Source organism: Lepidochelys kempii, chromosome 17 (assembly GCF_965140265.1).
Source record: "Lepidochelys kempii isolate rLepKem1 chromosome 17, rLepKem1.hap2, whole genome shotgun sequence".
NCBI lineage: Eukaryota > Metazoa > Chordata > Testudines > Cheloniidae > Lepidochelys > Lepidochelys kempii.
This window is the reverse complement of record NC_133272.1, coordinates 3,826,653-3,840,300: the sequence shown is the minus strand read 5'-3', so window position 1 is coordinate 3,840,300 and position 13,648 is coordinate 3,826,653. Positions and strand designations below refer to the sequence as shown.

Below are 13,648 nucleotides of genomic sequence, written 5' to 3'. Positions count from 1 at the left end.
GGAGAGCCAAAAAGGGAGGCAACTTCTGCAGCCCAGTTTCAATGCTGGCTGCAACTTTTATGACAGATGCCTATTTTGAAGACTTAAGTAATACTACAGTAGTGCACAGGCTGTGCGCTGACTTTCTGCTCAGAGGTGATTTTTCATCGAGTGTTCAGAGCCAGTCAGAATATGGATCTACATATAATATATGTTTATCAGCAATGAAAATCAATTTTTAAAAAACATTTATTCTTAAAATGAATTATTTCAAAATATTGACCATATATAAGTACAAAATAATTTCTTGGAACAAACGTACTGAAAAGCAACAATAAACTCACTTAGAATTGATTATCTGATTTTTCTAAGCCATTTAGGTTAATGATGGAATTAGTGCCTTATTTTGCTCCAGTTACTTACACTTGCACTGACTGACCATATAATTCTCAGTAAATTTCTGAAATGAGGCTAGACTGCCTCCTCTCATGGAGAAACCAACAGGCAAGGCCCAAGCGGATGAAAATGGTATGAGGATCCAGTAAATAATTTGGGTGAACGGGTTCCCCTCAGAGTGGGCAGTGGATTCAGCCCTATACTCTCAGACATTTTGAGATCCTTTACAAGCTAAGACCATCTATGGAGAAGCCCTATACTTCTGCACTCTCTCCTGCTCCCCGTAATTCTCCCCTACTCTTTTCCCCTTAAAGGGTTAAGACTAAATTTTTAACTCTTCAGTGGATTGTCTGTGGGGTTGGTGGAAGGGGGATGGACATCTCCCAGTTCAGCCTTCTATGGGCCTTACAACTGTACCCTCAATGTTAGACAAAAGGGGTGGGAAACTGTGCTATGAATGGGATGCTCCCTCCACTTTCCATGATAACACTGCGAAATCCATTCATTGTTTACATTCAGGGCACATGAGTTTAGCTAAAAGTTGAGCGTCTGTATAAATTCATGTATTTGTCACCAAAATGTAATACAGGCAGTCCTCGACTTTATGACATTCGAGTTACGAAGAACTGCACTTATGATGCTTCTACATGGACACCCTGATTTGACTTATGACTATAGGTTTTGAGTTTACGACGCTCAGTCTCACAGTGGAGTAGATTGAGGTTCCGAGTTCCAATTTACAATGCAATTGTAAGGAACCAGTTGTGTCGTAAGTCTGAGGACTGCCTGTATTTTGATCATATTCCTTCAGTAAAATCTATCAAACCACACAACAAAAAATCTAGCACAGTGAACAAAGAAATATAATGGTAGAAACAAACCAGAACAATTTTATTTTAATTTTTACATAACACATACTATAATTGTGCTTTCAAGTATTTAATAAAAGAATACTTTTAATATAAGCTTTTGTAAATACTCAAGATGTGCAGCCTTTATGCTAATTGATCAACAGGAGTGTGATCTCATCTTTAAATTACTGCTTAAATAAACATTACTTTAAACTTCATTCATTGTTTTCACACATTGTCTCATCTCGACATCTGAAGTTTTAACAAATTCTTGGAAAGTTCTTTGTTCTACAACAGTTGCAGATCTTACAGATACACACTTGAAGATGTTTCTTTTTGTGTCATAGTTTCCCATGCACCTGTGGACTCTACCTCTAATTAGTCTTGGAAGCTCCCGATCCTATTTCAAAAGTATAATAATCAAAAGGTTAAAATTAATTCCCTTTTCTGACATGAACTAAGCTCTTCAAAATGTCTGAAGAATAATACTGTTAGTTGGGGATTCCTGGAGGCTAGGTAATGTTTGCGGGCTACATCAGCTCTACAGTCCCTTGCAGGTTTTGACCACTCTCTGGCAGCATGGCTGCACAGGAGCTACACCCCAAGAACTTCTTCTTTTGTCAATTGCTGTCCCTACAACTCTTAGGAAAAGTGGTTCCATTACAAGAAGGGAGCTGCGGAAAATAATATGTTCTGAGGGAAGCTGCAGTGCCACAAAGTCAGATGAGAAGATGTCTTAGCAGTGAACAGAAAGGGGAGATACTGGGTTCTCACTGACAAAAGACTCACAATAACTTTGGCCCAAGTCTATCCTGAGGTACGCACAAATTATCATAAAAAAAAATCAACAAACTGAGGTAACAGAAAACTTCCTGTTATATGTTCTTTGTGAGAAGAATTGAACTTTGGCCAAATTATATAAATAAAACTCCTCTGGGTACAAAGAGGATTTTCCTACATCTGCAGCTAGCCGTAGATCAGGGGTTCTCAAACTGGGGGTCAAGACCCCTTAGGAAATCACAAGGTTATTACATGGGGGGTCGTGAGCTGTCAGCCTCCACCCCCAAACCCCACTTCACCTCAAGCATTTATAATAGTGTTAAATATAAAAATAAGTGTTTTAATTTATAAAGGGGGTCACACTCAGAGGCTTGCTGTGTGAAAGGGGTCACCCATATAAAACTTTGAGAACCACTGCCACAGATAATAGGCAATTATGTAAGCCCAGAACTGCATGGCCCTTTTATAGCCTCATTTCTGAATGGTCAGTGCTATGAAGGCATGTTCATGCCATCCAGACAGGTACACCTTTTCTAGAGGGCTGCAAAAGCTCAGTAGCACCAAGGGGTTGGTGTGTGTAAACTACAAATAAAAATATGCAGAGCACACCTTGAAAAAGAATTAACTTTGCCCCATAACTTCTCTGCTATATAGATGTTTCCCTCCAAAATCCCAATCCAGTTTTCCACAAGCTAAACAAACTCTTCTCAAATTTAATTTGATCCGAGAAAGCCCCAAGACACTTGTACAAACATTTCTCAACAAGTTTTGGCAAAACAGGGATTTGGGCTTGCCTGAAATGCAACTGTATTTACTGCCGCAGACCCAAGAAGCAGTTTGTATGGAAAATGAACAATACAGCTTTTAACTTTCTTTTATACATTAGAAGTTAGTGTTAACAGAATACATGTTATTAGCCTCCTAACTGCACCACATATAGTGTATTCTGTATAAACACAGAAAATACTTACAATTTCATAAAATACACATGGCAGACTCTCCTTTCCATCTCTCAAGACAAAACTTTTTGCTCCATATGCTCCAGGTGTGACTGCAGAATCAAGTGTGCCTAAACAATATGTCAAGAAGTAAACCAGGATGTAAACAGGAGAGCACTATTAAAGCCTGTGATCTACAAATATTAAGTGACATTAATATTCAATAGACAAAAATACTAAGCAACATACTGATGTCAGTCTTCTAACTAGCACAGTTTCCACTGACATCAGTGGGAATTCTACTGCAAATTAAGGGCTATATATGGCACACTAATAGTAAATTCACATATTTTGTCTCTGTGAAGTAGGTGAAAAACTGTACTTTTCGTAAGCATGATTATAAACTGATTAGCTCCCTAGGTACTGGTGCACGAGACAACCAGTTTTCTTAAAGCTGTACTTACTCATATATGCAAATCACTTCTAAACCATTAAAATTTGTAACCAACATTTCCAATGTAAAAGAGTCCATGAATTCATGTTACATTTGGTATTCCCAGCCACCCCAACTCTTAAAACAATTGGGCATCTCTAGCTTCCTTTGTCAAATTCTGTTTTTAGGTAACCTCAATAAAAGTCAAAAGTGAAATAGGTTGTAAAAATAATTCATATTCAGAAGAACTCCAGGTTTGGACTGATTCCCAGGTTAATGCTATTAAAAAGTTATTGCAGAACTCTGGTACCCTTGTTAGCTGGATTTTTCAATGCAAATTTTCTTTCTGTTTCTTAGTTTCAATAATGTCTCAAGCTTTAATTATTTTAATTCTTTTAAAAATGTAATAATCCTGAAAAATAGAAAGAAAGCCTGCTACTACACTCTTAACTGATGTTGTGATGGCTTTTTATACAGTGTGGATTAGTCTCTCGGGTATATGAAGAATTTAGGTTGTGCTCATCCTTTTATCAAAGAATTCAGATTTTATAGACAAAGTTCCAGGCTTCACCACTAAAATTCTGCCCCAGTTTTCTAAGTACAGACAGGTTTTAGATAGTGGGCACAGTTAATCAAATCAGCCACAGAAAGATGTAAAGAGGTCTTTTTTGTGTCAGCTAAACCTGTTGTGGCTGGAGGGAAATTCATCCCTTTGGGATCATGTAGTGTTTTCACCTCTGCTGTGTGTAAAGGTTCCTTCAAATGAGGGAGACAGTTTTAATTTGTATTACATCCCATAACTCATGGCGATCGGGGGAGGTCCCGGATGACTGGAAAAATGCTAAAATAGTGCCCATCTTTAAAAAAGGGAAGGAGGAGGATCTTGGGAACTACAGGCCAGTCAGCCTCACCTCAGTCCCCGGAAAAATCATGGAGCAGGTCCTCAAGGAATCAATTCTGAAGCACTTAGAGGAGAGGAAAGTGATCAGGAACAGTCAGCATGGATTCGCCAAGGGCAAGCCATGCCTGACTAATCTAATTGCCTTCTATGACAAGATAACTGGCTCTGTGGATGAGGGGAAAGCAGTGGACGTGTTGTTCCTTGACTTTAGCAAAGCTTTTGACACAGTCTCCCACAGTATTCTTGCCAGTAAGTTAAAGAAGTATGGGCTGGATGAATGGACTATAAGGTGGATAGAAAGCTGGCTAGATTGTCGGGCTCGACGGGTAGTGATCAATGGCTCCATGTCTAGTTGGCAGCCGATATCAAGTGGAGTGCCCCAAGGGTCAGTCCTGGGGCCAGTTTTGTTCAATATCTTCATTAATGATCTGGAGGATGGCGTGGATTGCACCCTCAGCAAGTTTGCAGATGACACTAAACTGGGAGGAGAGGTAGATACGTTGGAGGGTAGGGATAGGATAGAGAGGGCCCTAGACAAATTAGAGGATTGGGCCAAAAGAAATTTGATGAGGTTCAACAAGGACAAGTGCAGAGTCCTGCACTTAGGACGGAAGAATCCCATGCACCGCTACAGACTAGGGACTGAATGGCTAGGCAGCAGTTCTGTAGAAAAGGACCTAGGAGTCACAGTGGATGAGAAGCTGGATATAAGTCAACAGTGTGCCCTTGTTGCCAAGAAGGCCAATGGCATTTTGGGATGTATAAGTAGGGGCATTGCCAGCAGATCGAGGGACATGACAGTTCCCCTCTATTCAACATTGGTGAGGCCTCATCTGGAGTACTGTGTCCAGTTTTGGGCCCCACACTACAAGAAGGATGTGGAAAAATTGGAAAACGTCCAGTGGAGGGCAACAAAAATGATTAGGGGACTGGAACACATGACTTATGAGGAGAGGCTGAGGGAACTGGGATTGTTTAGTCTGCGAAAGAGAAGAATGAGGGGGGTTTGATAGCTGCTTTCAATTACCTGAAAGGGAGTTCCAAAGAGGATGGATCTAGACTGTTCTCAGTGGTAGCAGATGACGGAACAAGGACTAATGGCCTCAAGTTGCAGTGGGGGAGGTTTAGGTTGGATATTAGGAAAAACTTTTTACTAGGAGGGTGGTGAAACACTGGAATGCGTTACCTAGGGAGGTGGTGGAATCTCCTTCCTTAGAAGTTTTTAAGGTCAGGCTTGACAAAGCCCTGGCTGGGATGATTTAGTTGGGGATTGGTCCTGCTTTGAGCAGGGTGTTGGACTAGATGACCTCCTGAAGTCCCTTCCAACCCTGATATTCTATGATTCAATGAGAACTCTACCAAAAGGAACTTCTTCAGAGAGCTATATCAGCAGACTCTCTAGTCACCATGGCCATCTCCCTTTTTCAGCCAGCTCACTTTTGGTGATGTGCTGTCCTCTATACCTTTACCTTTCTACCCACCTGTAAGTGGAGTTGTGGCTGCTTTGCACAGTGCTACAAAATCCTGAATAGAGTTTTCATCCCTTGGAAACTCCACACCTATTTTTATCAGCCTAAACCCCAGATTAAATTAGCACAATTCATTTTATACTGCCCTTGAACCTTGGCTAGAAAATATTATAACAGAAATCAAGACAATAGTAGAAATATTAAGATGGGGAAAGTTTAAATATTGTAGGGTGATACTTTTCATTTTGCCATGCTCATATTTTGGTCACCTTTGATATATAGACAATTGTCCAGATATGAAATTAATTGGAGGCTTATATCAATATTAAAAGGAAAATGGGTCAAATATTAATCAACATTTGAGAACTGGTACTTTAAATATTTTGACTATTGTCACTCTACTGTAAAAACTGCATTGTCTTTGTGGGACTGACCCACCAATATTCTTAACTATAGCATAAACTACTATACATACCTAACACTTCAAATAATAGTGCAGTTTTATAAGTATACTGGCTCCAATGCTTCATACTTTCAATGACTGCACTTATAATTCGGAGAGAATTGTCTTTTTCTTTAACTTTTAATTGATATGCTGGAACTTTCTTTCAGAGAAAGATGAGAACTCAGGTTAAATAGAGACCTTTACAGTCTTTAAAGTCAGATAGATAGTTACACATTGTTCTTATGTTAATTATCCAGTATTTAAAATAAACACATTATTTAATTTATTTAGATTAATAAAGCATCAATAAACCACTTCCAGTATAACTTGTTTTATGAAATCACAAAAGTCACACAACAGACTACTGTTTCTGTTCAAATAAATAAGCACCCCTATTCAAAACAATGGTCACACAATCCTCCTTCATACCCACACCTATACAAAAGGCATTTAATAAAATGAAGATTTTATTTAGGAATTGGACTTTCTAACGTGTCTAAATGACTTCAGAACACAAGTCCCAAAATCCGCACTAATTGGAGAGAACAAGTAGGACTTGACAAAATCCCATGGATATGCACCAGACCACTGATTTGAGTCCAGTCAAGTAGAAAACAGTTGCTGGCAAGACAAAGAAATAATATAAACATGCTTGAAACACACAAATTTGTGCTGCCTATTTCATACTGAGTAGCAGATAGAAACAAAGTCATGACTAGCAGTTGTCTAAAGCATACACAAATAAATCTAATAAATAATGAACAGCTTATTCTGTTTCTGGTTTATACTGTACTATCATGTAAGTCAACATTGACCAAATAGATAATTATCATTCATTTGTGAATGCTGAGCATGGCATGGGGGTACAGAGAAAAAGAAAGTTATATCTTTAGGTAGGATGATGTTTTATGTTTTATGTTAAAAACATAAGCAATGGAAACATTGCTTAGTCTAAATTTGTGCTATTTTTGATAGGGAAATTGCATTTAGGAAAAATAAAAAATAAATGCAAGAGTGAGGGATGCACCAAAAGTAAATAGAGGTTTAAAGAACAGAAGAATAGATTAAAATCTATTCTATTCTATTAACACAATTCAAAAATGTTGCTGCCAACATTTCAACAAAATTTCCTGGGACAATTCTAAGAAAAGGCCAGGACTCTGAGCAGGAGGCTGACCAGGGTGTGTGTGTGATCATAGGGCGTAGTGGTAATTGTGAATGTTTGGAAATTTTAGGTTATTTTAATATGAAAATCTTAATTCTAAGGCCTCCCAAAGTTGAATTCATGGATGCCTCCCAAAGCTAGAATTCATGGTGGCTTCATCTTCCCTCAAACAACTTTTCCTCCCCCAACAGGCATCTGTCCCCTTATTATTTTCTTGGGAAATGTCCTGAGGCCTGTAATTTCTTCCCCTTCCTACTCCCCAAAATTTTACCTGAATCATTTTGTCTTCTGGAACATGATCAAATTGTTTTTCATTAACTTTATTTTGTTTAAATGTATATGATGGACTATGATCCTGTAGGCTTCTTGATGTGGTGCTGGATATAACTGGCCATTGTGCTTTGGATGAATATATTTGTCCTGTTACAGTTGTCTCAATATACTGTGATGCCTTATGATGGTCAGGTAGTTTGTGCTGCTCAACAGTTCTCAGACTATTTGAGATATTCTCAAACTTTCGAATGATTCCACTATCAGATATCATATTGGTTCTGTTACTTGGTGACATATGCTCATTTCTGTTCCAAACTTTAGCATTGGTATTCTTTTCTTCTGCTCTGCAGAAGAAACCATTATATATGGTTCAATATCACAGTACTGAAATATTGACCTGCATATTCAAAGTGCATTCCATAGATTATTCTGTGACCTTTTTAAAAAAACACTCTGTATTTCTTTAAGCCCTGATAAAGTACTTAAACAAGTGCTTAACTTCATCCTTATTCAGGATAGTGATTAAGCATGTGGTTAATTTTACACGTGCTTAACTTCAATGGGTTTTAAACATGTGCTTAACTGGTGTCTTGAACAGGGATGCTTTCCTGAATCAGGGTCTTAAAATGATTTTCTCAAATTAAATACACTGTAAATGCAACTTCTCCAAATTATAGAAAAGAATTCTTTGTGAACCCTCATCCCAGGGTCACTACTCAAAAATTCCTCCTACAATTGGCTGTAAGGCTGGCCTTATGATTTCAGGACCTTACACGTCATAAAGAAAGCCAATTAACTGCTTCCACCTCCAGTCCTGCCACTGGAGGTGAAGTTAGGGAGGTCTTGTCAGAAAGATACTTTCTCTCCCACTGATCTTGCAGCTGGAAATAGAAAGAGATAACTATTCTGCAGATAGGAATGTTTCCATGGGGTGTGTGGCCTCTGAAAGAGCATAGCCCCAAGCAACCACTTGCCTGGATTGTAGTAAGGCTCAATACTGACTTTCCAGTTAAGAGAAAAGGAGTACTTGTGGCACCTTAGAGACTAACAAATTTGAACAGTCGCTAAGGTGCCACAAGTACTCCTTTTCTTTTTACGAATACGGACTAACACGGCTGCTACTCTGTTTCCAGTTAAGATTCAAGTTTGCTTAAACTTTTTTCCGTATAAATAATGGGCAATAATTGCCCTCATTCACAACCACATCTCCCAATTTAGTCAGTAGGAGTTTGTCACATAAGACTATATCAGAGCACCAAATTTTAAGCAGAATTCAGCATGGTTAAATAGTTCTGCTTGAAAATTCTTGGCATGATATGACCTATGGCATGGAGGCAGAAACAGACCCTTCCATGTGTGGAGTATATGTTTTGAGATTTTAACAACAAATTGTGTTTATTTGTACCATTTACCAATTTAAATGGGAAGGTGCATTAAAGAATCCAGATTTTGCAACTGAAGATTATTTTTTGAAATCACATCTGAAATTAGAAGAAACAAATTGGACTCTGGAATTCTTCCTAATTATTCAAGTTCTACTGGCTCTCTATTGATCACCTTTCATTTCTAAGCACTTATTTATGTAGTTCCTGATTCAGCAAATAAACAATGTTTTGCTGAATTGGAACCACTGAAATAAAAATGCAAATTTGGTTTGAAAGTATACAAAATTTGCAGTATACATACCTGATAATCATGCCCAAAGAGGCTAATATACCATTAGAAATAAATTATTAGTTAAAAGATAAATTAGATAAGCAACATTACCAGCTCAGAGTTGTCTGATAGGCAAATTTTCATTGATTATTAGAGTGCTGCCTATGTAAAGACTGCAGGATTAGGCTTTTACACCTGATCCAAAGTACACTACAGTCAAAGGAAAAATTGCCATTGATTTCAGTGGATGTTGGCTCAGAACTAGAATATAGGTTGGGAAGCATGGCAATTATCTGAGACTCAGAAAGTTTCTTTTGAATGTTATAAGAACATGAAAAAATAAGAAATATCAGATTTACTTTCACATGAGAATAAGTATTTTTCTGTTTAATGATAATAAGAAATTCTAAATGTTACCAACCTCAAAATATTCAGGTTCTTTCCAGTATTTGATATATTCAGCTTTGATGTGCTTTGTTTCAACAGGGAAGGAGCCATAGAAGGTTCTATTTGGCTTTCAAAGAAACATTTTAAATGTTAGAATGACAGAGTAGCAGCCTGATTATAGGTTAAACATGTGAATTGTATTTTATAAAATAATTAAATGAGTAAGTCGCTAAAAGAAAACTAGAAGGCAAAAAAGTTTGGTTTTACATACCCACTGTTTGTTGTTTTCTGTAGTTGAGCCAGCTCTGGCTTTGCAACTTCCCACCCTAATTCTTAAAAGACAAAGGATGACATATGGGTAAAAATTGAAAATACGTGTATGTACTAAATATACTTAGGCCCTCTCCTGCAAAGACTTATGTGTGTGCTTTATGCACATAAAAAACCAAATGCCACCCACACCCACCTGCCTCAACAGGTGGGGGAACTTGATGAGCTGGTGGGGAAAGGGACAGTCCCAGCAGTGAGGGAGGGAGATACTTGCTGAAGGACACCAGGCACCTTCTGCTGTGCCCATGCCCTACTGGAGTCTTTGGTACCCCTTGTCCAGTTGGAGGGGAGGGACACTGACTGGCTCACATCCCCCAGCTCCAGGGATATAACAGGGAGGATGGGCCATGTGAAGTCTCTTTTGGCTCCATTCCAGTAGCCCCACCCTACCCACCGTGAACTAAGAAGGGGAATCAAGCCTTACAGATGCTGCAGGTCTCACCGATTGCCCATTTGGGGTCAGGAAGGAATTTTTTCTTATAAGGATCAATTGCCAGAGGCACAGAGAGCTTTTTAGCCTTCCTTGTAGTACCTCCAAGCCACAGTAGATTAGGCAGAAATGCATTTAGTACCTAACAGAGATACTTGGTGGAGTTGCTAATTCAACACAACTTGCAGCTGGTTTCCAGTGCCATTAAAAGGATAAAATAAGGGTTCCCAGAGGTAAAAGACATGGGATTTTGCTAATGGGCATTGGGCTTATGGGATAGGGTCAGATGTTGTGGCTCATGTGGGTGGAGGTCCCCTCCCTTCTTCACTCTCTGTTCCCTTGATGGAGGGGATTGGCTGGACTCAGCAAGATGAGTCGTGGGGGGGGGGGGAAGTTGACCGAGGAAAGATGACAGAACAAGGAGCACTGGTCTCAAGTTGCAGTGGGCGTGGTATAGGTTGGATATTAGGAAACACTATTTCACTAGGAGGGTGGTGAAGCACTGGAATGGGTTACCTGGGGAGGTGGTGGAGGCCATCCTTAGAGGCTTTTAAGGCCTGGCTTGACAAAGCCTTGGCTGGGATGATTTAGTTGGTGTTGGTCCTGCTTTGAGCAGGGGATTAGACTAGACGACCCCCTGAGGTCTCTTCCAACCCTAATATTCTATGATTCTATGAAAGCATGCCCCAAGTTATGAGTTATTTGATAGGAGCCTGTAACTCCCACACTGGAACCACTTAAAATGCCTGGTACATGAGAATAGGGTGATGGGTGGGTAGCACGCCTCTCCTGTGTTTAAGTTAAATAAAAAGTTTCACCCTGCTACTTAAAATCCATCCATGTGTCTGTCTTCATTTCACTTCTGTGTCCAGATATTAAACAACTTTTTTCAAAGTGAGTTTTAATTAACGCTTTTTTCTAACTGATGCTTAAGCTACCAGTTTTATAACTGTCTGTAGTAAGCACAAAAAAAATTTTATTTTAAGCAGTGATTGTAGGGATAACAATGATGACAATAAATAATCCTGGGAGAATTCTATGTCAGAGCCTTTTAAAAACACAGTATTGAGGATAGATTATTTCTCTTTTACAAGACTACAATAGCACACTATAAATGTTCCATCCTGTAACATGGACCTTGAATTTCTATTGAAACCACCCAAAACCAAAAGGTCACCATTTCAAGTGGCATTTAAATGCCAACATGCTACTTCATTCTCTAAAACAGAAAAAAGTCAACTTCCCTGCAAGCACACATTAAAATGGCTTAATTATACAGAGGAGAAAGAAACTTGCTGCAGGACAGAAAAGAGTAGAACATATTTTTCTCTCACAAAATGAATTTTTCTACAGAAAACTTAAAGTATGCTTGTGAGCTCTAGATAAAGATGACTTAAAACTTTTACAAAATGTTATTATAAAATTAAAACTGCCTTAAATGCTGTTTTTTAAAAAAAATCTTATTTTACCAGTTGTTCTAGCAGAAAAGTTATAACTATGAGTCACAGTGCTCGTACTTGGCTCATTTTTAAGTGGATTTGAAGTGAGCGGCTGTCTGGTTCTTTTTTTCTGATTGAACAGTGGTACAGGTAGAAAACCTAAATATAAATTAAAATAACTGTATCAGATACTGTTGGAATGCCATAAAATCCTTCTGGCTAAGGGATACACAATCTACATTTTCCATTCATAAAATGGGTAAATGATAATTACTTAATTAACATTTCTATCCATTTTTATTATCTTTATTATTTATTTTATGTCACCTGAAAGTGTGGTACTTCGTAATGAAGGCAAGGCCCTTGCACTGAAGAGTTTACAATCTAAAACCCCAGTCCTGCAAACACTTGCACATGTGCTAAACTCTTCACTCTGTGAATGGTTCCACTGAGTTCAACATTACCACTATGACCTCAACTCTCCAATAAGGTACAGATTTAGTGGAACTCTATTTGAGCACTGGGGTCTGGCTTAGTAGGAAGTGTTTGCAGAATTGGGTAAATACATTGATAAAATGATTTTCAAATTGTACAGTAATAAAAAGTGATTGATACCTGCTGTGCTACGAGATGAACTGTCACTTAAATTTCTCTTCATTTCTTTCACAATATCCAAATATGCAATAATTTATTCACTATTCCAAATTCCCCATGTGAAAGTTATATTTCAGTTAAATCTGCCTGTAGAAAAAAAACTCTAATTCACATTATAAATATAACTAAAGTACACGCAGCTTTTCATCAGCTTCACTTCATTATTTGTGTAACAGTTTATGTATATCAATTTAGGCGCATTCTTAACTTTATTTATGCGAGTAGTCTCACAGATTTCTGTGGTACCATTAATGTGCATAAAATTATACCACATGAGTAAGACTTTTCAGGATCGGGGCCCCAGTTATTACATTTTTGAAGTAAAGAAAATATTTTGCATAGTTACATCTATTTTTGTCCAGGTTTATTTTTGATAAATTTAAACATTCTAAAAAATCTTCACCTTTCAATTGAAAACAAATCATTATAACTTTCAATTCAAAGGGTAATTTTGTATAAGTCCCTGAAAATAGGGAATTAAAAGGAAAGTGATGACTTAACCATAACTTTAACATTGTTATAAAGTGTGGTGCTATAATAAACCCTGAAAAGTTAATTATCAAAATGGAATGCCTTGTGGTTATGAATAAGAACTGAAGGTTTAACTATTTTATGAAAAATAGTGTCACTGCACCCATTGCACACGATGTGAAAATGAAAGAGATAAATTTGCTGTTCTAAAGAATACTGTATAGGCCCAAAACCTTTTAAACACTTTCCTTTTGCAACAGGTATTTGATATGACCAGAATCCATCATTATAAACAGGAGATTCTGTGGGAAGAATGAACAGAAATTAACTTTTAAAGTACATTCACATTTGATATAAATGAATTTTTGTTTGCCATGCTTCCTTTCTGAGTAATCCACGACGGTATTATAAGTAAAAACAGTGAATTAGAATGCACATATGGTATTTTATTTCTAGACCACACAGTTTGAGTTTCTATTCTATCTTTATCATTTCACTTTAAATGTTTAAAATGGCTTTAATCGCATCTGACCCGGTGTCACATATTTGTGCACATAAAATCACTATAACAGAATAATTAAATTTTGCTCATTTCTAGATGTGATAGTTACATGAGTCTTGTAAAACTTTTGTAAAATGATATCTAATTGT

The 13,648-nt window shown here is 37.8% G+C and overlaps 1 protein-coding gene across 1 annotated transcript; it reads right to left on the bottom strand.

Moving 5' to 3' along the window:
• Window positions 1-1,434: 1,434 nt before the first annotated feature.
• Window positions 1,435-12,530, bottom strand: SPATA22 (spermatogenesis associated 22). The gene is made up of 7 exons (XM_073316008.1): window positions 12,488-12,530; window positions 11,903-12,031; window positions 9,945-10,005; window positions 7,629-7,974; window positions 6,223-6,352; window positions 2,978-3,075; window positions 1,435-1,626 (listed from the first exon to the last, which is right to left on the bottom strand). The coding sequence occupies exons 1-7, from the start codon at window positions 12,528-12,530 to the stop codon at window positions 1,435-1,437; spliced, it is 999 nt and encodes a 332-aa protein (XP_073172109.1).
• Between the last annotated feature and the right edge of the window lie 1,118 nt (window positions 12,531-13,648).

Excerpts from the sequence above, each read along its gene's own strand:
- SPATA22 (XM_073316008.1), bottom strand. The coding sequence starts at position 12,530 with ATGAAGAGAAATTTAAGTGACAGTTCATCTCGTAGCACAGCAG. Across the intron at positions 10,006-11,902 it reads CTTTTCTGCTAGAACAACTG|AATTAGGGTGGGAAGTTGCA; the intron begins GTAAAATAAGAT and ends TTGTCTTTTAAG. Across the intron at positions 6,353-7,628 it reads CAGAAGACAAAATGATTCAG|AAAGTTCCAGCATATCAATT; the intron begins GTAAAATTTTGG and ends TTTCTCTGAAAG.